This window comes from Cyprinodon tularosa, unplaced genomic scaffold (assembly GCF_016077235.1).
Source record: "Cyprinodon tularosa strain WSP-4 unplaced genomic scaffold, ASM1607723v1 ctg126, whole genome shotgun sequence".
Lineage (NCBI taxonomy): Eukaryota > Metazoa > Chordata > Actinopteri > Cyprinodontiformes > Cyprinodontidae > Cyprinodon > Cyprinodon tularosa.
Window position 1 is genome coordinate 570,529 of NW_024038070.1, and position 24,671 is coordinate 595,199.

The 24,671-nt window shown below is 38.3% G+C and overlaps 1 protein-coding gene across 7 annotated transcripts in view; it reads right to left on the reverse strand.

The window, feature by feature from the left end:
• Positions 1–13,313: 13,313 nt before the first annotated feature.
• Positions 13,314–24,671, reverse strand: part of spag9a (sperm associated antigen 9a) — a 36,003-nt gene continuing 24,645 nt past the window's right edge. For all 7 annotated transcript variants that reach the window (XM_038276631.1, XM_038276629.1, XM_038276626.1 and 4 more), the window contains 17 exons: positions 24,549–24,605; positions 23,535–23,699; positions 23,327–23,456; positions 21,724–21,813; positions 21,526–21,642; positions 21,245–21,419; positions 20,947–21,162; positions 19,875–20,082; positions 19,656–19,772; positions 19,336–19,416; positions 18,166–18,233; positions 17,922–18,070; positions 17,669–17,840; positions 17,405–17,518; positions 16,326–16,499; positions 15,526–15,663; positions 13,314–14,693 (listed from right to left, as the gene is read on the reverse strand). In XM_038276631.1, coding sequence (XP_038132559.1) covers positions 14,575–14,693; positions 15,526–15,663; positions 16,326–16,499; positions 17,405–17,518; positions 17,669–17,840; positions 17,922–18,070; positions 18,166–18,233; positions 19,336–19,416; positions 19,656–19,772; positions 19,875–20,082; positions 20,947–21,162; positions 21,245–21,419; positions 21,526–21,642; positions 21,724–21,813; positions 23,327–23,456; positions 23,535–23,699; positions 24,549–24,605 — 2,290 coding nt within the window. In that variant the 3' untranslated portion in view covers positions 13,314–14,574. The remainder of the gene's footprint in view (positions 14,694–15,525; positions 15,664–16,325; positions 16,500–17,404; positions 17,519–17,668; positions 17,841–17,921; positions 18,071–18,165; positions 18,234–19,335; positions 19,417–19,655; positions 19,773–19,874; positions 20,083–20,946; positions 21,163–21,244; positions 21,420–21,525; positions 21,643–21,723; positions 21,814–23,326; positions 23,457–23,534; positions 23,700–24,548; positions 24,606–24,671) is intronic.

The following is a 24,671-nucleotide window of genomic DNA, read 5'->3' on the forward strand; positions in this document are numbered from 1 at the left end:
ACCTGCTTTTTATATATATTAAGGCATTACCTCATACGAAAAAAGGTCTCCTAACTCACTGAAAAGGTATTTTCCCCTATGGCTAGAATGCACCAACTGCTCAACTCTTGCTGTCACAAAAGAAACGGATGGTCTTTATCCTGCAAGGCAGCTTGGAGGTTGTGAAGACCAGTTCCACCTCTGCAGCTCAAACTTGGCAGGCGTTGTAAATTTCCTACATCCCTGCTTAATGTCCTCGGTGTGCAGGATCCAGTAAGAACCAAAGGGAGCATAGCTGCTCATGTTATATTTCACATAGGTGTGCGAGAGAGACACATGCACACGGGAAGACAATAATTCAGTTTGACAGATATGAGGTCACATCCCTGAGGGGATAGGTTATGATGTGAAGAAACAGCAAGATTTTATCTTTTAGGTGCAGCTTTCAAAACAAAAAAATCCCTTGATCTTAAAAAAGTTATACTTAAAAAAAAAAAGATAGACTCCCTCTCTCTCTATACACACACACACACACACACACACACCGACATACATATATATATATATATATATATATATATATATATATATATATATATATATATATATATATATATATATATATATATATATATATATGCTTCTCCAGGATAAGCACGTAGCAACAGACATTCACTAACACTGTGATCCCTTACACAGAGCACATATGCAGTAATAGTGGAGAGAAAAAACTCCCTTTAAACAAAAGGAAATCCTCCACCAGAACCAGGTTCGATGCGCAGCTCTCTGCCGAAACAGATGCAAAAATAGCATATATTCAATGCTTTCTATGTTAGAGAAGGTGATTGTATGCTAGCTCCAGAGAGGACTCTGTACAGATAAGAAAAAGTTAAGCAGTATGGCTTTGAGCCTTTTTAGGAGTCAAAAATATAAAAGAGAGTAGTTACTCACATTTAAGTTTGAGCCAATAGCTATGTCTAAGAAAGATGAGCCAATATGTCTGAGAGAAACAGGACTAAACACTAAAATAAGTGTTAACTATGTCATATATAATGTAAGTTTTCGACTGTAGTATCACTGATATGAGATGAAGCTTGGTCTGTGGGGCTTTTTCCCTAAATATAGGAAAGAGAGGAGAAATATGATCTCTATTTTTAATTTTTATCAGAGATCTGGTTGCAGCATTTTGGATCAGCTAAATGTTTTTAACTGCATTTTGAGGACTTCCTGATAGAAAAGACAGCCCTGCAGTACTTTCTTTTTATTTTTTATTCCTGAGATTAAAGCATGTCTAGAAATCTGTCTAATATGTGATTCAAATGTCAGGTCCTGATAAATAACATTTTATTTATTTATTTTTTTGTAATTTGCAGAGGTCAATTTATGCCATCCAGATAAAGTGACTGACTATAGTCTCTTTTTCAAAGACTCTGATCCAGAGACAATACCTTCCCTCTTGTCTAAATTTAGAAACAAAAAAAAATCCAGGTTTTCATGTCCTCGAAATATTCCTGTAGTCGATATAAGGGGTTAGACTGATTAAGTTTTACTGACAAATACGACTGAGAATCATCAACATAGTAGTGAAAATTAATCCCAAGCTGTCTGATCATTTTTACCAATTACCATTGTTAACTGTATATCGGTTAAAATAACAGTTAAACACAGCATCTGGTTTTGTAATTTTTTTTTTTTTTTGGTTGTTTTGGGTGCAGTGGATTTGTTTGGGGTGTGGTTCCTTTTGTAGGCCACATCTTGTTTTCATTTTTGTAAAAAGGTAAATTCATTTCACTTTACAATATTTTCTTGCTTAACTCTTCCTAAAAGGGAAATGCATGAATTAAAGAACTAAAATCTCAAAACTCATTGTGAAACACTCACCTGTGCTGTTTCTCTCTCAAAACAGGTGTGCACAGGACTGTACCATTGGAAAATTGAAGGGGGCAGTTTGGTCTCATGTATGATGTTTTCCATGATAAGTTTTCTATGGACTATTTGTTTGGGTTGAATTTAAATATTGGCTTTTTTGTATTGATTGGTAAATGTTTTTCTTAATTAGCTGTTCATTCAAAACACATTTTCTTTTTTCTTGTTATTTTGCAGCTGTATATACCTTTTATGATTGTTTCTCCCTATTTGGTTCCACCTCTATATAGGAAACATGTCTGCCATTGTTCTGGCTGGGTGGGGTTTAGTTGATGTGCTGCACCAGAAAAATTAAAGACGTTTCAACTGAAAACTCTTTGGAGAATGTTTTTTTTTTCTCAACCGGTTTGGGTCCCACATCCAAGTCTGCATGGCCTTCTGACGAGCACGTGACAAGCATACTGTATATAGTAAAACAGATGCATCTAGTACTGATCCTTTTTTTGTAAAAAATAATAATAATGATTTGGAAAGAGTGAAACTACAAATAAAATATGTAAAACAGTGGCCTATGCCACGGTCCTTTATCAGTACATATGATATGATATACTCTGTATGTATTTCTGAGTTTTCTGGAGCCTTTGGGTATTTCTGTATTACATTGTATGTCTATTTCACACTCACTCACATATTCAAACAGATTTATATGTTCCTTGACCTACCTCGCTTCTTCTGCTGGGTTGAGGTTGCTATGGGAACACATCTTTGACAATTTTCAGTTCACACATAGCACACACAAAAAAATACTCAGGAGAAAGACATGTACAGACATAAGAAAGAGACAATGAAGGAGACAATGAAGACTTACTTCAGGACAATGAACATTTGACCCTTGTACATTTTTAAATGATCTGCAATTTTTTTTTTTGGGGGGGGGGGGCGCAACGTGATCATATAAATCAAAGTATATATATTTCCATAGAAGTCTGACAAACTGCCAATGGCTGTGAATTGCATCTTGAATTTGGAATCAGTATTCCTGCAGTAAATAATTTAATACAATAGAGACCTTTAGTTTTGTGAAATAAAGAAGGTGAATTAATGCACACCCTCACACTTTTTGGTATCAACATCAACAAAGCATTGGGAATATGCTGATGGTTTTAATATTTACATGGACAAAATGATCCAACCATTTTCCATCACCCTTATCCCAAGTGGGATAAGGGTGATAGAACCAGCCTATTTCCAGCTAAGACAGCTGGAGATAGGCACCAGCCTATCTCCAGCTGTCTAAGGGTGAGAGGCGGGGTACACCCTGGACAAGTCGCCAGTCCATTGCAGGGCAACACAGAGACAAACAGGACAAACAACCATACACACACACACTCACACCTAAGGAGAATTTAGAGAAGCCAATTGATCTAACAGTCATGATTTTGGACTGTGAGAGGAAGCCGGAGTACCCGGAGAGAACCCACCCATGCACAGGGAGAACATGCAAACTCCATGCAGAAAGACCCCGGGCTGGAATCAAACCTGGAACCTTCTTGCTGCACTGAGCAGCCCTGATTCCTGATTCTTAGATTCCTGTAATGGATGCCCTGAAAATACAAAATCAAATAAGTATTTTTAAAATGCTCATATATCACCCAATAATCATATAATTTATTTTTTGGTACAGAATAAATCCCCTGCTACTGAATGGTTCATTAAAGTTCTTTATGTTTCAGCTCATATTTTGTATGCAGGCACTTTGCACCTTCTTTCTTTGATCTTCACATTTATCGGCAGATAATTTCTCCAATAATATCACCCACTTTTTCAAATTACCGGTACTAGGGAAATAAAGGTCAACTATCTAAACTATAAATAAGGTATTACTAAGTCATATAATTAGATTAAATAAAAAAAAAATTCTTCCTTAAATTTTTTATAACTATTTATTCTATAATTCAAGAAAACAATCTACATGCAAAAGTAACCAGATATTTTTGTTTTTGTTTGTTTGTTTTGTCAAATTGGGACCAAATATTTCTTTTTTTTCTTTCAGGAATATAATTAATAACAAGAATGAAATACAAACAGGTGAAAATGAAATGAGGAGATGGAATTTAGGAGGGAACTCAGCCGTTGAAACAAATAAAAACAGCCTAAACATAAAAAATAGGTTAGACAGTGTTGGGAGAATCTAATCCCCAAACAGCTTAAAATCTTAGAACATTTTCAAATACTTGAAGTAAAGTCAAGTAGTTTTTTCAACCTTTTTTGGAGCTAAATGTCCTGCATTACTGAGAATTTTGACCAGCATCACTCATCATGATCTAAACCACCTCTTTTGAATTTCCCAGTCATCTTTAAATCTCTGTCTGCTCGTATGTTTCAGAAAGCCTGGCAGAAGGACACTGGAGTCCCAGATATGATCCTGCAAACATATTTCAGTAAATCATCTAAAGCCACAATGCTGCATTCCTGATATTCTGACTGGGTCGTTGCAAGGGCTTGGAGTTCTTCTAACATGTTTCCAAAAGATCTCACATTGTCCATGATGACTGATGAAAGGGGTGGAATTTATTGTTCCTTTCTAGTCTACTTGCTCCTGGTTCTGCATCCCCAGCGCTTCCATTTCAGCTCAGCTGGTACTTGCAAAAGTAGTTGATGTATGATTTCAGCTTTACAGATGTTAATTAGGTGCTCCCTCATGTAAAAAAAAATCAAGTTGTGACGGTTGCTGTGGTTACGCATCATAAGTATCCAGAAATTATAAAATATCAGTAAAAATCCTTCAAGTTTTCACAGCATTCAAGACCAGAAGCAAAAAATAAATAAAAAAATAAAAAATCAGCAAAAAGAGACTAAAGTTCTTATAAAAAAAAGAATATCAGAGTCAGTCTAGCAGATCTACTCCAACATGCAGCCATCTTAAGCAGCACACTTCATCCCCTTATTATAAATTGGTTGCTGGGTGCATTTTTGCTTTCATGTGTTGTTTTAGTCTGACCATATTTTTATGTGCAAAACTTGCAGAATAGCTGGAACCTTTTTTCTTTACAATCAGCAATGTTGTCTTTGTACTTGATGTATGTTATTCTTCAATATAGAATTTGTAATACCACACATTCTGAAAAACAGCAGCCTAATTTAGGTATCTAAGAATTTCTGGTTTAGTTGTAGGAAGCTTTCTTTGGCTTATAACTCTAATAAGAATAGAAACTAAAATGTAAAAGTGTGATTAGCCACTAGGAGTAGCTGCCTGTTATTTAGGGCATTGTGTTTGAAATTCAGAGGTTCTGAGTTCAATTTCCACTCCCACAGACTGCCACTCCGGGTCCCTGAGCAAAAGAACCTTGATTCCACATTGCTCCCCACCGCCGCACAATGGCAGCCCACTGCTAACCAAGGGGATGGGTTGGATGCAGAGAGTTAATTTTGTTGCTCTGTGATAGTGTTATTACACTGTAATAACACTTGAAATAGAAAAAAAAATAAAAGACAAAATGTGTCACTCTCCCCACTGTCAAAAAGAGCTGAGGAACAAGCCAATACAATCTGCTAGGTAGGGTGTTTAAAAAATGCAAGTCTACAAGGAGGAAGCATTTATTTGTTTATTTTTCTTAGTCACAATAAACACCTACCTACACATAGTAATGTAAGCCTGTTATTTCTTTTGAAATGTGGCACCTCCTTGGTATTTCTTTCCGTTTTGTAGGAGGTCGTCTCATGAACCCATCGGAGGGGTGGGACGCCCTGGTAAAGTGAACCACTTGTTGTGACTCCCCTTTGAGAGCATATCACATACAAGAATAGTGCATCAAACGCTCAGTGAGGGAAACTCACAGTGAGAAATCACAGAGTCAGAAAGGTTGGCTGAGGAGGGGGATGATGAAAAAAAGCTTGGATGAGAAGAAGCTGTCGAGGAAGCAGGAGACACAAGGTCTCAGAGAAAATATACGTGAGCTGGAAATAGGACCATTCAACATGTAGTCTTTACTTAGTCAGTACAGTTTTAGACCAATATTAATCTATTACTCTATCATTAACCAAAAAGCTACATGTAAAAACTTGCACATGAACAATAATCACAAACTGTAGCTGACATGAGATCTGCAAGGTGTCCAAACCTGTCTGGATTCTGACCGAGCCATTCTAGCCTGGTGCTATACGCCATGTGGCTGGGAATTTCTTTAAAATGCTTTTAGCTCCTCCATCCATCTTCCCAATAACTCTGACCAGTGTCCCAATCCCTGCCAAAGAAAAGCATAATTCTATTACTGCCATGTTGACCCAGTGGGGATGTGTTTAGAAGATGAGCAGTGTTAGTTTTCTTCTGCATATAGTGTTGAAAGCACAACAAGTCCAAATTAGTCTTATTTCACCAACGTCATTTATTCCATCTGTTTTATGTCCCTTACATAGCTTTTATCAATTAGCAAGCAGGGCTTCGCATTATTTTCTATCAAGAATACTTTCTTCTTGCCACTCTTCCAAAAATACACGATTTGTATGACTAAAAGATTTTCTACCTCCTGTGTTTTAGCTCTCTAAAAGTCCTCCTAATGTACAATAAATGGGGCTGCTTCTCTGATTATTATCCTCATGTTTCAGTCTGTTAGGTGGAGGCTCATGTATTAGTGGATGTGTTGTTGTGCCATTTTCTTTCCATTTTCAGACTGTGAATTAAAGAGAGAGAGAAGTCAGATTTTTGAACCAGTTTACTAATTAAATAGACTTTATGTAGTAGAGAAAAGGGATCAAAATGAAAATAAATAATGTTTATTTGATGAAAAAGTACACATTAAATAATCTGCTAATTGTTTTGTTTTCACTTCATAATTCTGCACTTTTGTTATTTTGTCAGATTAAATATTAATGTCAGAGTAAAGTTTGCAGTTTCAATGAGGCAAAATGGAAAAAACCTTGAAAAATAAATGAGACAATATAATCAGAGGCTGCATGTAATCTTTGAAATTTTCTCTTCTTACTTTTCATATGAATTTTACTTGAAAATATTTTGCAGCTTTTTTTCCTCAGATCTTGTTCATTTAATATTAACAAATTACAATTTCATAAAGACCATAAAAAGATCACCATCTGCATGACTAAAACAATCTAAAAGCACAACAAAATTATGATTCATAAGATTATAACAGTCTCATGGCTTATTGATCCTAGAAGCACAATGTTATTAGGAGATGCACAAAAAAGAAAGAGGTAGGTAATGAGAACAGTTCAACGCCTGCGTCACTGATGAAACAGAAACCAGAGCCCTGGGGTGAAGTGGGATAAATAAAGGTATCTGGGGAGTAATGCTAAACCCCTTCCCCTGCTGTGTGTCACACTCTGCTGGGCAGTGATGTCACTCTGTCCTGTATGTCACTGTGCAAAACACTAATTGACACAGCAGCACTTGCATACACTGTACATCCCTCATTAAAAAGTATACATTGTCTATGATTACTCATCCTTATAGGAAACAGGTTCTGGTCCCATATAGATTGAAGTAAAATGATAAATATAAATTAAACTGATATTTTAGCAACTAGCTTATAGTTAAAGTGCCTCAGGTTATCCTGAGCTATCTCTATAGTTAGCTGCTATAGGCATAGACTTCCGGAGGACATAGAGACCTCATTTCATCATTCTGTTTCATTCTATCTCTATTCTCCCACTCTGCAGAATCTGTTAGTTCTATCTCTAACGTTATGCTCTCTCTGCCTTTTCTCATAGTAGCTTTGCCTCGTCTGTTCCTGTCTGGCTGTGACTCTATCCTGGAGAGAAATATCAGCTGTGCTGCTGACATCAACACCTTTGTTTGTAGATGTTGGAGATCGGCTTGTTTTCCAGTGTAGTCCTGTTTCTCTGACTGTGACTGACTGGATGTGCTCTCTTCATCCTCTGACATGGGAGTTGGCTCGGACCTCGTCTGCCTGGCTATGGGTGTCGTGGATGGGGACGCCTTTTACAGTTGCTTTTTGTATCTCTCCTTCTGTCTCCTTGAACCCCAGTCGGCCTCGATGGCCGCTCACAAAGAGCCTGGTTCTGCTGGAAGTTTCTTCCTATTCAAAGGGAGTTTTTCCTCTCCACTGTAGCTACAAGCATGCTTAGTGTGAGAGATTGCATTCGAGTCGATGCAATCAGCTGGTTTGATTGCATGCCTTGAGATGACATGTCTTTTGAATTGGCGCTATATAAATAAACTGAATTGAATTGAATTAAGTTCAATAAGACATTATGGTGTTAACCCCAAAAAGAAGATGAGTTAAGGAACTGCTTTGCTCCCTCACTTACACTCTGTCTCACTGCTGGCATTTGATGTAACACCTAACCATGCACCCAGTCAGCATTTTTTCTCCTCCATAAATAGTCTTCCATATGAGCTTGGCCATATCATCTCCCCGCCTTATTTCTTCCAGCCGTGATCAGGCCTCACCTGGTGCTTCATATAGAGCATGCCATGGAAGAGAGAGAGCCGTGATGCTGAATAGCTGTGTTGGATCTGAAAACACTTAGCCCAGCCCATCAAAGGAAAATACTGCAGTACCTCAATGGGAGGGCAAGGACGCTCCTACCATGAACCAGATGAGGCTTTTAAATCACAGTGGGGAACACTGTGTACTGCAGAGTAGGTGGGCAACACAACAATGGTGTTTTCTATAAATTCAATAGACTTGCCTAGATAAACATTTAAGAAAATCTTTAGCAAAATTAGGAATCAATTGATATCTGCAAAAATAAACAATGTATCTTAATCCAAAATACCTATTTGTCAATCCCTCTGCCAGCATTTCTTTATTATGTAAAGCCTTTTGATTTCCTGATTTAGTTTGTATATATGTAAATATTTTGAGCTGGCAACCAAAAATTGTTTGTGTTTTTTTAAAATGTGAAAATACAATTTGTGCTTTAGTGTGTTCCTCTTTATCTTGGTTGCTGTTTCAATAGATTTGAATAGGCTTGAGAAACCCATAAAAAAACAGAAAAAAAACTTAAACTATCAATCACAGCATCCTCCACAATTATAGGCCTCCCTAATAGAAAGGTATTTAGCTTTCTGATTACTGTTCTGACTGTAGATACAGGCTAGTTTAGGTGTCTTGTTGTTTATGTGTAGCCATCTTCTGAGTTATGAGGATTAACAGAAATCTGGGTTAGTTATATGATGTTTTCTTGTCTGCGCAAGAGAAAATGGGCCCTGGCTCACCTGATATCAACACATCCAATTCACTCCATTGTTATTAGCTAAAGCTCCTCTCTATAGACATCCTCCACTCCCTTGTTTTTCCAGACTTCTAAGATTTCTTCCTCTATAGTTAAAGCCCAGTCTGTTTTACATGGACGTCATAGTCAAAACAATATTCAAACCAAAAACCAAGTACACGTTCTCAACTGTCACAGCATAAAACATCAACAGATTTACCTCTGGCTAGGGGGCTGACTTTTATAGAGCAATAAAGGCTGCAAACAGTGGTGTACTGTTTGCTCATAATTAGGGGCACATCAGGGAATGGGGGCATCGGGAAGTACCAGCTGAATATTTCTTGAAACAATCACAATTCACACCTCCTTTCCCTTCAATATTGTTCCTGTTTATTATATCACTTTGCAATCTGTTTATTTTATTTTTGGCACAAATTGGGGTTTCCTCTATGTTTAATGTTTTATTTTAAACTGGTCTACTCACCTGTGTTAAAAAACATGACTTATATCTTCAATGTTCATTGAAAATAAGAGGCAAGAAAAAAACTAATCAGCTGTCAAAAAATAAAAGGAACTGTATGACTGCCTACTAATAATACTTGTTTCAAGCACCTTTTTGATTCTGGCAAAGATCCATGTTTTAAATGTTAATCAGCAATTAAAAATAATAGGATTTCTGCTTACATTCAATATGTTTTAGTAGCTTGTAAGTGACCTCACCTGTTTAGAAATACAATATGGCTCTTTATCATTCATTTTTTTCATTCACAAAATCTTGGCACTTTTTATGGGGGGTTAGACACAGACACTGGAATAGATTGTAAGTAGAAACCTAACCTTTGAAAACAGTGGGCTGGTGCAGGGAGACACACTGGAAACACTGATCAGGGGAGTGTGCTAAAGGGATGTGTTGGGTGTGTTAGAGCAGTGCGCTTGTGCTCTGAGAAGGTAGGAAGTACACAGTTTGATCCCCACGGCCTGCACTCTGGGTCCCCACAGCAAGACCCTTAACCCCCGATTTCTCCCCAGGCGCCGCACAATGGCAGACCACTGCTCCCCAAGGGGATGAGTTAAGATGCAGAAATGAATTTCTCCATTGAGAGATCAATATTTTTCTCAGATTTATCTTATAATGAACATACTTAATATACCCAGAGTGGCCCTTTTGCAAGGCCTGCTGATCAGCCAGACTGCAGTCTTCCCAGTAAGCTGGTAAAGGTAGCACTGACCACCAACATGTCTGAATCAATTCAAAGGATGTACTGTTTCATGAACAAAAACCTTACTTTGTTCATCCTTAAAAAAAGCTTTTAGCCAAAACTGCTTGAAATCTCTCTAACAGCTAAATGAGAGCTACTTTGCTGAAATAGTAAGACAGTTTCCATGGCAATAGTTTATTTTTAAATCTTTTCCCCATCTTTAATTAAATTAATACCTTGGTTATTTCTTTCTGTTAACAACGAATCAGGTTGATTCAATGCAGCCTCCCAGCTGTAATTCAGGCTGAGAATCCCTCGCCTGTGTGACGTCAGGAAGCTCTTTGTGTGCCTGTTTGCGGCATCATTATCATCTCATGTGTGGCTGAAGAGGATGAGAGTGGGTGGGAGGTGGGCTCTGCTCTGTGATGTCAGGGTTGGGATTATGTACGGAGGTGCTGCATGGACACAAGCTTGACAGCCTCCTACTGGCTGAGAGGAGACCACATGGGCTTACTGTCTGTGTCCTGCATGAATCATGGAGATGACATCAAGAGAAGCTAAAGTTCTGTCTGAGTTCGCTTTAATAATCCATCAAAAACAAGTGATACAAACATGTTTTAATGGAGATGGCAGACAAGTCCAAGTAATGACCATTCAGATTAATTTTGGACTTTATGGTCAGGTATATGTAACCAGTATCTCTTAATATGAGTTTAACAAGATAGAGCACATTAAGTTTTAAATAAAAGAGTCAGAATAAATGTCACTAAAAAGGAAAAAAGCACGTAAACTTCTTGCCAGTCAAGCCATTTGATACAGTACATCCTGTCCTGGACAAAAAGTCTTCAGCTGATCAAAAAACAAATAGGTAAGCATATAGCACCACCCCATGGTGGAAATGATTACTTCCTTTACACTTATTGTAGCTCATGAAAAAAAAAAAACATGCTAAAAAGCCACTGCTTTAAGATAAATTCCTTGTTTGCTGCATATTAAAAGATCTGCTGCACGTCTGTAACAGAAAGCTTTTGAGATTTCTAGCTCATTGTGCAAAAACAGGAGTCCATTAACCGTAGATGTTTTTAAGAGAAGCTGTCTTCCAATTTAATGTATCAACACAAACCTGTTTCCTCTAATAGCTTGTTGCTTTCAAGTGTTAAAAACGGGTAAAGATAATAGGGGCTTTGAGGCACATCACAATTATACTTCTGGGATAGAGCACTTTATGGATTACTGACATAAGCTTTAACCTTGGAATAAACTCTTCGTTGTAGAAATTGCGCATTTTTGGAGGCAGAATTAACGTTTTTATCAAGTGCAGCAATATATCCTGGTCCTGAGGCAGCAATGCTAACGCTTTAGATCTAGGCTTTTTAACCCTGGTCCTGCATGTTTCAGATGTTTTCCTGTTGCCACAAAGCTGACCTGATTGAATGGGTTATTAACAGGCTTGTTCAGGTTTGCAAAAGCAAAGATGCATCTAAACAATAAAGGTCAGTGAGTCACGAGGACCAGGGGTAAGAAACTCAGCTTTAAATGTTCTTCTGACATCCTAAAGGAGTCGTCAATAAAATCTTGGAGTTAACTTTGCAAGGCCTACCACCCCTTGGACAATTAACAACTGCCCTCCAACTTTCTCCATGTGTGGATGGTGTCTCTCAGTGGTTTACCGGAGCCAAAAACCCTAGAAGCTGCATCCTAGGTGGTTTATGAAAGATTTCACAGATTATTTTTTTTCTGACCTTTTCAAGATCTTCATGCAGTTAAGTAGGTTAGATAAAACTGACTTGATTTACGTCAATCATTAAGCAGACCAAGAAACTATACCTCAAAACTGGGTTTAGGAAGAGGGTCAGTATGGAGCACCATTTCTTTAAAAAAAAAAATGTTAAACTTTAATTATTTTTTTTTACTTCCTCAGAATATCTTTCTTCTAATTAGATGATCAGAAATATTTAAGTGTGTCACAACTGTAAAAAAAATGCAACAAATTTTTATTTGAAATCAGTAATAGTGATTTAGCAAACATTAACTCTGAGAGGAACCACTAACTTAGCATTTAAAGGAATAGTACACCCAAAACATGATTAGCCTTCATTTTCTACTCACCCCCATGCTGAACAACACTCTGGAGTACTTTTTTGATATCTCAAATGCATCTGGAGATCTGGGAGGCTTCTTGCTGTCTGCTGACATTCAAATAATGGAGGTCTATGGTGCCCAAGACAGAAAGGTCCATAAAAGTCCACAAAAAACGTGTCAATATTCCTCCATACTGCTCGTCCAATGTATTCCAAGTGTCCTGAGTGGGTAGCATCCAGAATTTACTCGAAACGAAGTCATTTAGAATGTTTTTAGAGCATAAACAGTAGTGTATAGGATTTCCTGAAAGCGCGCACATGCTCGCTCACGACGCTACGGAAGCCGTCAGACCAAACCAGCGCATTCAGCTCGGCAAAGAACTCATGCTCTTCCTCAACACTGAAGTCCTCAGACATTTTTCTTTCGTTGTTTCTTTCTTTGCACAGGTAAACAGCACATTTCTTCTTCTACGCTTGCATTATTGGCAGAGCAGACGCTGAATGCGCACTTTCATCTGGCTTGGTCTGCCGGCTTCCGTAGCGTCGTGAGCGCGCATGTGCTCGCTTTCAGGAAATCCTATACACTACTGTTTATGCTCTAAAAACATTCTAAATGACTTCGTTTCGAGTAAATTCTGGATGCTACCCACTCAGGAAACTTGGAATACATTGGAAGAGCAGTATGGAGGAATATTGACACGTTTTTTGTGGACTTTTATGGACCTTTCTGTCTCGGTCACCATAGACCTCCATTATTTGAATGTCAGCAGACAGCAAGAAGCCTCCCAGATCTCCAGATGCATTTGAGATATCAAAAAAGTACTCCAGAGTGTTGTTCAGCATGGGGGTGAGTAGAAAATGAAGGCTAATCATGTTTTGGGTGTACTATTCCTTTAAAGTTGCTAAAACAAAAGATCCTTTTAAGGTCAAATGGAAAATGGAGTCCAAGACTGCAATAATAAATTTTTCCATCAAAGAAAGACAAAGAGACTCTTTTTTGCATTAATCTATTTTATTGAACCATTATTAACAATGTTGTAAACAATTTGGACTATGTTGTTTACAATAGCCTCCTATGATATTTTGTTCATGTAGAAAGTTACATTCTGAGCCCAAACGGCTTCCTTAGCCAAGGAGAAAAATAAATACTGGAATGGCACAAAGACAATATAAAGTTACTGCTATGAAATGGACTTGGGATCAGTTTTTGGCTCTTTTGATATAAAACAAATTAAAACATCTGCAGTCATAAGAGCCAACCTGCTATTATGTTACAGTCAGTCATTAAAACACTCTTTTCTCTACGAAAGTGTCTCCAAACAAAATGTCAAAGTAACAATTAAAACATCTGAATGATCCTTAAAACCTCCAGTAAAAGAAAACAAAAACAAGAAAAGACGGGAGATATAAGGAGAGACTTTCTTTAGTGTTGTGTGGTCCCTGGAATGAAACGTGAATCAACTAAAAACGTCATGATCTTTCCTCCTACATCATTTGGTTGCCTCGACATCCAAAAAAAACAAAAAAACATCAAAGCATTTTTATATTCCCTTCACATAATTAAATGGCAATATATTTCATTACCTACACTCATATTCCTTCAGACTTTACATTTAAAGTGCCAATGAGTTGAAGCAAACAGGAAGCACTGAGCTGACGGCAGCCATTTTGATCAACTGTGGGACGGATGTTTAGCTCACTTAGCAAATCTTAGTGAGGAAACAGGTTTTTCTAATGAAAAAGAACACTAACCGGGTTCTTCTACTCACAGAAAACTGTCCATGCACAGCAGATGGACAGTTCTTTATGTGGAAACCTGAATGTTAGAATCTAAATTTTAAAATAGCCTCTGATAGGAGGCTTTATTCTATTATTTTGATCCGAATAATGCAGAAAAATAAGAGAACATTTTGATTGACAAAGCAAATAAGCCTTTTATGTTTCAGATCTAATCCCTTTCAGGTAAATGTTGACTTCCTCACACTATATAAGCTTCAGCGCAGCCTAATTCCTCTGCCTAGCTTCTCCAACTGGACGGTTTCATTTAAGTTAACGTTAATATTAGCTGACCTTTAAAAACAATGAGAAATAAAATGGTACAAAACACTGAATAAAAATTGCTTTTTGTTGTAATCATTTTGTTTTCTTTAAAAAGAAGTGGTCTACTCAGGCATAGAGGATGGTGTAAAACTCAGAGGACATGCAGGCTTGCTGGACGGCCCTGTGGCTGATGCAGCAGTCTGCAATGTTTTTCAGTCATGAGGAGTGGTGACCTGCCAGACGATGAGGTGGCTTCGCTCGGCTTTGGCGGGCACCACTGGTTGGCTGCCGGCCTGCTCGGGTAAACCCTCCAACTCGCTGCCTTCATCGCCTAAGGGGGAGGAAGATGAGTTACACAAACAGTTTTGCATCACAGTAAACAGGTGGAACATCGACTGTAGTTCTCAACTGTACATTTGTGTTGCTTCTTTGTACAGAAGAAATCTTTTCTAACCTCTCAGATTCAGACATTATTGAAAGGACTAATAAAAATTCTAAATGATAGAAAAATAAAGCAAGAAAATCTGAACTTCATTTCAGATTCATTAGAGCCCACGGCAGGTCTGTACCCAATAAAACTAAATACTGAAACTTAATCAAAGGTGTTCAAACATTTTTTTTTTTCTCTCCCCACCCTATAGATTTATTTTGTTGAATGGAACAGGGTATATGTCCCATTAAAGGGGGGCCAACATGTTGGAGCTACCATGTCCTGTGTCCTGTTTCCTTTACTCTGACTAGCAGAACTAGCTTGGAGCTCGTCAGCCTGGCCCTGTCTTTCCTGGACGGGGCCACCTGTGGAGCTAGTTAACCGTTTTGTATCCCTGCTTCTGTCTCCTTGAACCACAGTCAGCCTTGGCAGATGTCCGCTCACACTGAGCCTGGTTCTGCTGGACGTTTCTTCCTGTTAAACGGGAGATTTCCTCTCTACTGTCGCCACATGCATGCTCAGTGTGAGGGATTGCTGAAGACTCAAAGGCAAAATGCAAACAAAGGTCATCTTGTCATGCGAGTCAATGACTGGATTAAAATCAACTGGTCTTCCTAACCACTCTGACAGCATTGCCTCTGTAAAGTGACTTGAGTTATATATATGTTGTGAATCGGCTCTATATAAATAACATACATTGAATTGAACCATGCATATAGTTTATTGGACCCACCTATTCTAAAGTCAATGTAACCTTCTCCTCCGCTCATGACCAGGAATGTTTTGGGCTCAGAGATTGCTGTATCTGAGCACTCAGATGGAGGATCATCAGAACCTGAATCTGCACTCCCTGGAGGTGGCATGGCTTGACCTACATAAGAAAGCCAAATCAAACAAGGACAAGAAAATATTTCAGCTGAAAAGACAGATAGAAAATGACATAGAACAGCCATAAAAGGAAAAAGAAGAAAAAAAAGACGTCATCAACACGGTAACAGAAAGAAATGTCTCTAACAAAACATTATTTTCTGGACTATAGAGCACACCCTACTTTAAGCCAGACCCACGTTTTTTTAAACTGGAAACATCCATATATAAGCCGCGCTGGGTTATAAGCAGCTGATATCTTCCAGCTGTCTACCACCGAACCTGTAGGGGGAGCTCTACATGTCGCTCGTAGAGTATGTGCGAAGAAGAATGCTAGCTCCCCTAAGCCTGCAGCAGTTAGAGCTTCTCATAAGAAATGGAGCTTCTTCAGCTCTTTATTTCAGTTCTGCAGGAGTTGCATACAGTCTCTTCATTGGTTCGACAGCTTTAATGCAGAAAATAAATGTCAAAATGTGTGAATCTTCTTTGATTTCCAAATTTGACTTCTGACTTTAAATGAACTTTAGAATAGTTGTTTGGAAGTAACCTAATGAAGATTAACTGGCTGTAAAAACAGCTGTAATGATAGTGGATAGTTGGTTTATTACAGCAGAATGACCATAAGTCTGAGTTGGACAAATACATCTAATGGCCCTGGACTCTTACCAGGGACTGTGACGAAGAACTTCACTGCATCTCGATGCCCATGGAAGCAGAGCTGGGCATGGGCCATGGAGCAGAATGGCACGAAGCTGCAGGGCGTAGCACCCTCTGAGCAGTCATCACTGTAAACCCGCACAGCGCTGCCAGGGCGATTTGGCACAACTCCTGACTTATTACCTAAAGAAACAAGAGAGAAATATATCAACAAAATGTCAAAATCTCTTCATCAACTCATTTAGAAACAGTCTGGTAGAGAAAGGGACATTGACTGAAGCATAATGACAAATGCAGTAAAATGGAGAGCAGTGTCCATGGCAACCTATGTTTCCTTTATTCTACCTGTAGTGCCTGGGATGCTAATCATCTCCGCAATGTCTGACCTTGTCTTATATATATGCTGTAAAAGGATGAAGACAAAGCATAAAACCTCTGTGAGTTAACCATTGATATCGGCTTATTGCATCCTTTGAAATTTTTTAACAAGCAGAATTAAAGAATTATTGTTTTTTTTTATGTGCTTGGCCTGTAAAACTGTGATTGTGTCATTAATTTAGTTGCATTAAGTCACATTTTTCCCTATTGGCTGCTGCTGTTCCTGTGTTTTGTTTTGCTCTTCTTCAGATGTCTAATATGCGCAAACTGTGTTCTTATAGAAGAGGAATAACTTTTCTGTGTTAAAGGCAGTTAATGTATGGAAACAACTCTGAAATATGTTAGATCAGATAGAAGGAAACAAATACAAAACAAACAAATCTGCCTGGTTGAAGAGCTAAATGCTCAACATTCCCAGTTAGTAAAATTCAATCTCGAACTCTTAGCTATTTCTGACATTTTGATTTGAAAAAGACTTCCTGAATGGGAAGTGAAACGTCTTCAAACTTGGAAGCAAAGTCCAAAGCATTGTTTTTTAACTTTTTTAGAATTCCCAGTTAGTTCTACAAACATTATAAATGATAGAAAATGTTGACGTGTTTGTGTTGCAGTCAGAAACCTGGAGTAATTTACCACCTGGATGGAAAAAGTTTTGCTCTAATTCAACATTTTCCATGTTTGGGTAATTATGTTTTGTAGGCCTGTGGTACCTTCAGATAGTGGGATGGAGATGATGACTCCATTTCCTGTCCCGACCCACAGTCTGTTGCACGAAATCATCAGAGCTGTGATTCTCACAAAAGAGAAGCCCAGTTTACCCGTACCTGGAATAGAAACAAAATGAAAAAGCAAAATGATTTCAACCTCTCCTAAAACCACAAAGGTTACAGATTTCATGAGTTTGTTATGGAGCAATAAAACATGGCCTCAGAAAAATGTTAAAGGTGATCTGGGTTGTAAAATGGCGTTCATACCCAGCATTTTGCTGACATAAGGCTCGATGTCCACGTCTTGCAGGTGCTGGTAGGTGTGGGCATGAAACAAGCGCAGTGTAGAATCCAGTCGGATGGACACCCAAATACCATCTCCAACCCAGGCCAGCTGGCGAACCTGACTCTCTTTACGAGGATGAGCATCAAAAGACTTCTGTAATTCAAAAAACAACAATGCATGTCAGAGGTTACGTGCTTTCTGCTGACAGTAGCAGGACTCAAAAAACTGGCATACCTCTATCCTCATGGCTTTGGGCTGGATGACATAGATCTTATTTCTGTAGCCACACCACACCTTGTCATGGACTACCGTCATGCAGCGGATGGAGTGGTGGGGCCGCCCCAGATCAAGCAGGTGGTAGTTGGTCAGATCCCACTGACCATCTAGATACAGAAACAAGTTAAGTAAAGAGACAAATTGTCAAAAATAGCCTCTGCAGTTATTGTATAAATAAAAAAGCTGCATGTGACAAACTTACCGGTGCCTCTGTGGAAAATTGCTAATGTCCCATCAGCCAAAGCTACCAGCACCCTCCCTTTCACATGCCTGAAACACGAAAATCATATCTTTAAGAGATTTTTTTTATGTGTTATGGCATCCTCCATAATTATTGGTACTTCAGGTAGATAACTTTATAAGGTCTTAAAAAAGGTTGATATTTAACCATTATCTTAAATGGAAACAATCATTGAAAGGATCTAACTTAATTGAGCATATTTCATGGGAGGAAAGACATGTCTGTTCTTTGATAAAATCCTATTTATTGGCACCTTTAACACACTCTGAAGAATGGAGGGAACAGATCATCACTTTACCATTTATGTTGATCAGAACCTGGAAACATTTACAGAGAAACTGATGATTTTTTTCCTAAAAAAAGTAGCTATACATATTGGCCATTTTTCAAAATGAGGGAGACAAGAAAACAAGCCATTCAGATAAATGGCAAAACCAAACCCATATAAACTAAGACATTAATGCAGTCTTGGTCATTAATGTCTTCAGTTGCTTATTATTACATCATTACAATAAAGAACAAAAAAAGAAGCACCTTATCAAAAACCCCAAAGTCACCAATTTAGGAGGTCAGGAAAAAAACATTTTCCGTCCCTCCATCACAAAGGTAAATATGTTGAGTTTGATCAACGGTACTTTTTGTGCAACCATTTGCTCAGATGAGACGGAAGACTGACATTTTAGGCAACGTTGAATCCTATAAAGTATTAATAGTGCAATTTTTGACTATTGAATGAATTGTAAGAACAATTTCTGAGAAAGGGTTGCACAGTGGTAAGGTTTGTAGCAGTGCTGCCTTGCAGCAAGAAGGTTCTGGGTTTGATTCCTGGTCCGGAGTTTAAATGTTCTCCCTGTGTATGCATGAGTTCTCTCCGGGTACACTTCCTCCCACAGTCCAAAAACATGACTGTTAGGTTAATTGGCTTCTGGAGATTGACCTTTGGTGTGAGTTAATGTGCTTGGTTGTGTGTCTCTGTGTTGCCCTGCGACAGACGGGTGACCGGCCCCACCGCTACCCTGAATCTTAATGGCAATTAAGGTCCTAAAATAATAATAATGAAATTATTTTTAATGACCCGTGGAAACCCTGGTGTGGTAGAGTGTGTGTGTTAAAATCTAACACCATACTTACACAATGCTCAGGATGGCGTCTTTGAGCTTGATAGCATGGAGACACTTTCTCCACCGTGCCACCGATGAATGCACATACAGGCTTTAGGGCAAAGAGAGAGATGAGTTTAGGACTTCAGTAGAGTCATAGATAAAAAAATTAATAAACAGCAAAGGTTATAAATGCTTTAGGTCAAAACTTATTTGGTCAAAGACAACATTTAGAAAAATCTAAATTTACTTGAGATGTTTATTAACTTTCTTTAAATGAGTTTGCTCATTATTGGCTGCTTCTTGATTTTAGCTAAAGTAAAAGCGCCATCTAGTGGTGACTGTGCTCACCATCCGTTCTGAGCTCCAAGCCACATGGTTGGAAGAGCACTGCTCATCCTCAGGACTTCGCTGTCTGATGTATCCATCGCCTCTGGCAGGGAAGGCTCCCCATCCTGCTCATAGCCCCTGAAAGCAAAGAAAACAGCAGATGGTTCAAGAATATGAATTCATCAGAGCAAGTCCTATTATTATTTAGAGTCCCCTCCTTTCAGAGTTGATCATTCTCACCTCTGTGCATCAGCAGGACAGGAGCCAGTCTTCTCCACCCCAAGAGGGTCTGTAAACACATGCTCTGTGTAAATTCCTGGCTGGTTTGGACCCATTCCCTGGTCCTCTTCTCCCTCTTCACCACCAGCATTGGCCTCTGTCGCCTCTGTTGCCTCTTCAGCTGTAGGGACCCCGTCCTCTGTTGGGCTTGTCTCTCTGGACAGTTCAGCTGTGAAAATGGAGAAATGATTAATGCAAATAACTCAAAAAATGGTGGAGCACAAACGCTCTTATGAGACCATTAAAACGCATCTGTTACAGCAGCTTTGCTGTAATTTTACTTCAGTCTGTAGAAATCCATTCAAAGAACACTTTATAGTAATGGAGAACCTAAACCAAAGTTTATTGTAAAAAACAAATAGGTCTAAAGCGATATAGGATATGTTTAAATCTGACAAATAGATGTCTAGGTAATAATTTAGTACAAAGTAAACTATTGGTTTAAACACAAAAAATATATCCATGTTGAATTATCTGTCTTTATATTTTTTATTTAATTTTCTAATTTATTCATTTCCAAATGTTATTAGAAATATGACAAATAAGATAGAAGCTGATTAATTATTTATATAGTTAGAGGATTATAAAAATTTGAACCTCACTAATTTATAATTTTATAAAAAGAAAATGCATTGATAATTATATTCCAGCATTTAATAGAGAATAAAATCAAGTATAACAATTTAAGGATGTTATTAAGAGCTTATTAATTTGTTGTCCATATATGTGAATGGTAACAAATAGGTTATTTCTTATGGTTATATTTAATGGATTATGGACTTTCTGAAATGCACAGTTGTACCAATTAAAAGCTAAATGAAGCAAATTTTCATTGTGACAAAGTAGACTGATAAGCTGACGGAGGCACACTGGTTAAATGGCTATAGAAAATAAAATAAAAAATAATCGGATGCTCAAAGCTAAATGAAGGAAAACTACTGCAAACCAAGCTTCCAAATTAGACATTAAATTTACCTCAGTTTCTCTGCTGTCTACATGAATTGATATAAATCTACTCCCTGCAGTGAACTACCTGCATCTGAAGTGGCGCTGAACTCTGCTGGCTGCTCAGAGACCCCTGAGCTTGCTGTCTGCGGAACGGCTGTTACGCCTTCAGCTGCCGTGGCCCCATCGCTGCCTGCTGAACCCACACTGGCCACGCTGCCAGCCAGTGACACCCCATCCCCTTGGCTGGCCTCTGGGTCCTGGGGTACCTCCTCCCCAGCAGGATAATCTGACTCTGATACACCTAAAAGCAACACAGGATCATTTCCTTAAACTACTGAGGTGCAATCAATCAAACTAAACGTTCGTAGTGAGGCGTAACCTACCAGGTACACTAGCAATGCAGACCACATGTGTGTTACAGGCATAGAAGGCATCTAGCAGCTCCGTGGGCTGGGTGGCATCCAGTACCATCACTTTAGTAGAGGAACTGGTGCTCATGGACACCCATACGCGACTGGAGGTCTCATCCTGGACGATTAGTTCCTTCTCCCCTTTCTCCTGTTATTCAAAGCAATCAGACATAAAAAAACACGTAAACTAAATTAAATCTTTACAAACCGATGTCCAGTTAAAACATTAGATTTAACCTCTTTGAACTACTAACCTTGTTATCTTGCTCCAGCTGGTCTAAGCTGCACTGGGAGCCTTTTATCTGCTTTGTCTGTTCTGATGAGGAAACTGTCCAGCCCCCAGACAGGTTGACCCCTGCAGCGCACCACAGCTTGGGAGCAGAGAGACTTTGTTACAAATTACTCCTGAGAAACAATACATCAATAGCCTAAGAACATGCAGCTTTACCTACCTTCATAGAAGCATCTTTCTGGTCTAAAGGCCGCAGGTAGACTGGTACAGGTAAATTCATTTTGTTTTCAATTTGTCCCCCATTTGCAACCTAAAGAAATAAAACCAGAAAAAGAATCATATATAAATATATATAAATTAGCAAGAGTTGTTGACAAAATAAAACAAGGAAGCAAATAATATATAGTATTAAGTTTTTTAAGATAGTTAGATACAACAAGGTAAAGTGCAAAGTTCCTTAAACAAAAATATTAATACAGTTTATTCTCATATTTTATTGGGAGCATTTATTTTCACATATAAACACACCATAAGTTGGTGTATTTTTATAAGGTAAATAGAATTTGCATTAATTTTTTGTTCCGATTTTACAAACAGAAATCTAAAAAAAAACTGATCTAAAAAACTGTCAATTTAAATACAACCGAGAAACTGTGATAAATCTTAAAAATCCATCTACTGTAACTGATTTGATCCCAGTACACACCACATGAGTTCAGTCCTTCACATCCAATCTGATGTCTTTCTTCTCATTTAAGCAATTTCAGAGTTCCTCTGCATGAACTACTGCACTTATGAGATGAAGTATTTCCATCAATAAAATATACCCGAAATTCTGCCAGAACAAACAAGCCAGGCAATAAACCGAAAAGTGCAGTTGCTGCTTGAATGTGCTCAAAAAAAAGTTGATGTGTCCCATTATATTTTTTCTCTCCAGCTTCAATGCTAAGCTGTGATTTTTAGGGTGATACTGCATGGATAAGAACTTGACCTCTTGAATTGGGGATTCAAAAATTTTACTTCCCAAAAGGTCATGTGTTTTGCGTCTGTCTAGTTTGGACCTTTGCAGACAAAGTTGGATGAAATACAAGCGGTCTGCCTGGCATAATCCCCTTTTAACAGATGTTTCTGAAATCTTTTGATCTTTTTGTATCTCTGTTTTTGTCTGCTTAAACCCCTGGTCATCCTGACCAGAAGGCAGCTCAATCTGAATATGGAGTTTTTTCTTTCAACTGTTGCTGCATGCATGCAAGGTGTGGGGAATTGTCGTGGTGTAAAAAATACAATGAAAACAAATATCTACTGGACGAAGGAATCTACTAAATCCAGGAGGAAAGAATCCTGCAGAATCAATGATTTGATGCAATCAGCGGGGTTTCCTTAGATAAAAAACTTTAACCAATATGAATGATTCTCTCCAAACTGCCTTGAGATGATATGTGTTGTAAATTGGCACTATAGAAATAAACAGAATTGAATTGATAAATACTATGACTTCATACCATCCAAATCAAATGTGATTTTCTTAGGCCTTTATTCATTTTTTTTTTTTTTTTTTTTTCATGTTTTCAGTGGTGGCAATCGACTTGATTCAAGCTCTTTGGTAAAGTGTTAACAACGAGAGTCTGACAACAAACCCACACAACTAAACTTAGATTTTTATTTTGAAAAAAGCAAATAAAAGTTTAATCAAATATCATGTTTACATTGTTTTTCCTTGTTTTAAATATTCTAATTAGAATACAACTCCAATAAAGAGCACCACAGTTATTATAATAGCTTACAATTGTACAATGAAAAGCAAAAGAGTCAACATTTGTCACCTTGTGTTTGCTCGGTAAGCTCCAGCCGTGCACAGTTACTCGTCCATCCTCTTTCTGCATATGGGCCTTAACCAGTTGGTACTGGGCTTTTTTCTTCTCCTTATGCGAGGGCGAGCTGCACTGCTCTGTTCTAAAGATCATAGTAAAGAAAAATCTTTAGCTGATAAATGATCAGTTTTCATGCACTGTGTGTCATTTCATCACTCACCCATCATTCATGAAGTCAAATATCTTGGACTTCTCAGTGGGGAACTGTGAGAAGGTGCTGCTCCTCTTCACCAGGCTGCCTGGGGAGTTGTACTTCATTTTGGAGGGGTCCTCCGCTATCCTCATGGTTGAGGAACTGGAGGAGGAGCTAAACAGTCTGCTGAAGCTGCAGGTGGCGAGTGCACAGAAAGCCGAGAGGGACACAAAGCAAACAGGAGTGCGGGGAAAAAGCAAGGTAGGGGGTCACCAACCAGACAGTAAAGGAGCACCAACATTTACTGAACCGCAACAAACAAGGGAGCATGCTACGAGCTGTAACTCAACCCTTAGTAATACATATTTCAGTCAAACCAAAACGACCGATTCAAAAAGCTTTCTAACTGTTAAAAATCGATTAAATGATTCATTAATTAAAAAAAAGCAAAATTTGGCTAAGTCACATTTTTTTTCCAACTATATCTAATAATAATACCCCCCCCACCCCCCCCCCCCCCCCAAAAAAAAAAAAAAAAAAAAACATTTGCATAAGATATTTTGGTTCTTATCCTGATGAACCTAAATCATGTCTTCACTTGATCTCTTTAAAAGCATCTATACAGGGAACAGAAACCTTATCAATATGAAATAATAAACAGGGACTGAAGCAAAAGGCGTTTGTATTTATGGTCTACCTGCAGCTTCCTGTAAGCAGACAGAATAGAAAGACATTGAAAGGCACAGAGCAGGCAGGAGATAAGAAAGATCCAGGAACACGAGGAGAGTGTTGTCTAAGACGTTAGTGATATCAACCCCCAGTCAGAGCAAAGACTGGGGTTACATTTACATTAAAAACTCAGGAAAAGGTCTTTGCCATAGAGGGAAGTTTAACAAGGTTCAACAAAGTCCAATCCTCTTTACCTAATGCTGCCCATTCAAAAATCAAATCCAGGAACAAATAATAAAAAGAACAGATTTATGGGTTTAAAGAAATGTCTTTAAACAAAGTCATAAAAAGACAACATTAAGAAGGACTTACAACTGCCAGATGCTTGATTTCTTTTTTTCTGTGAGAGCTGGATTTTCTCTTGATGCCCTGATGAGGAGACATGAGGACATCCATGATGACTACAGATATTAATTAACAGCACATAAAGCAGAA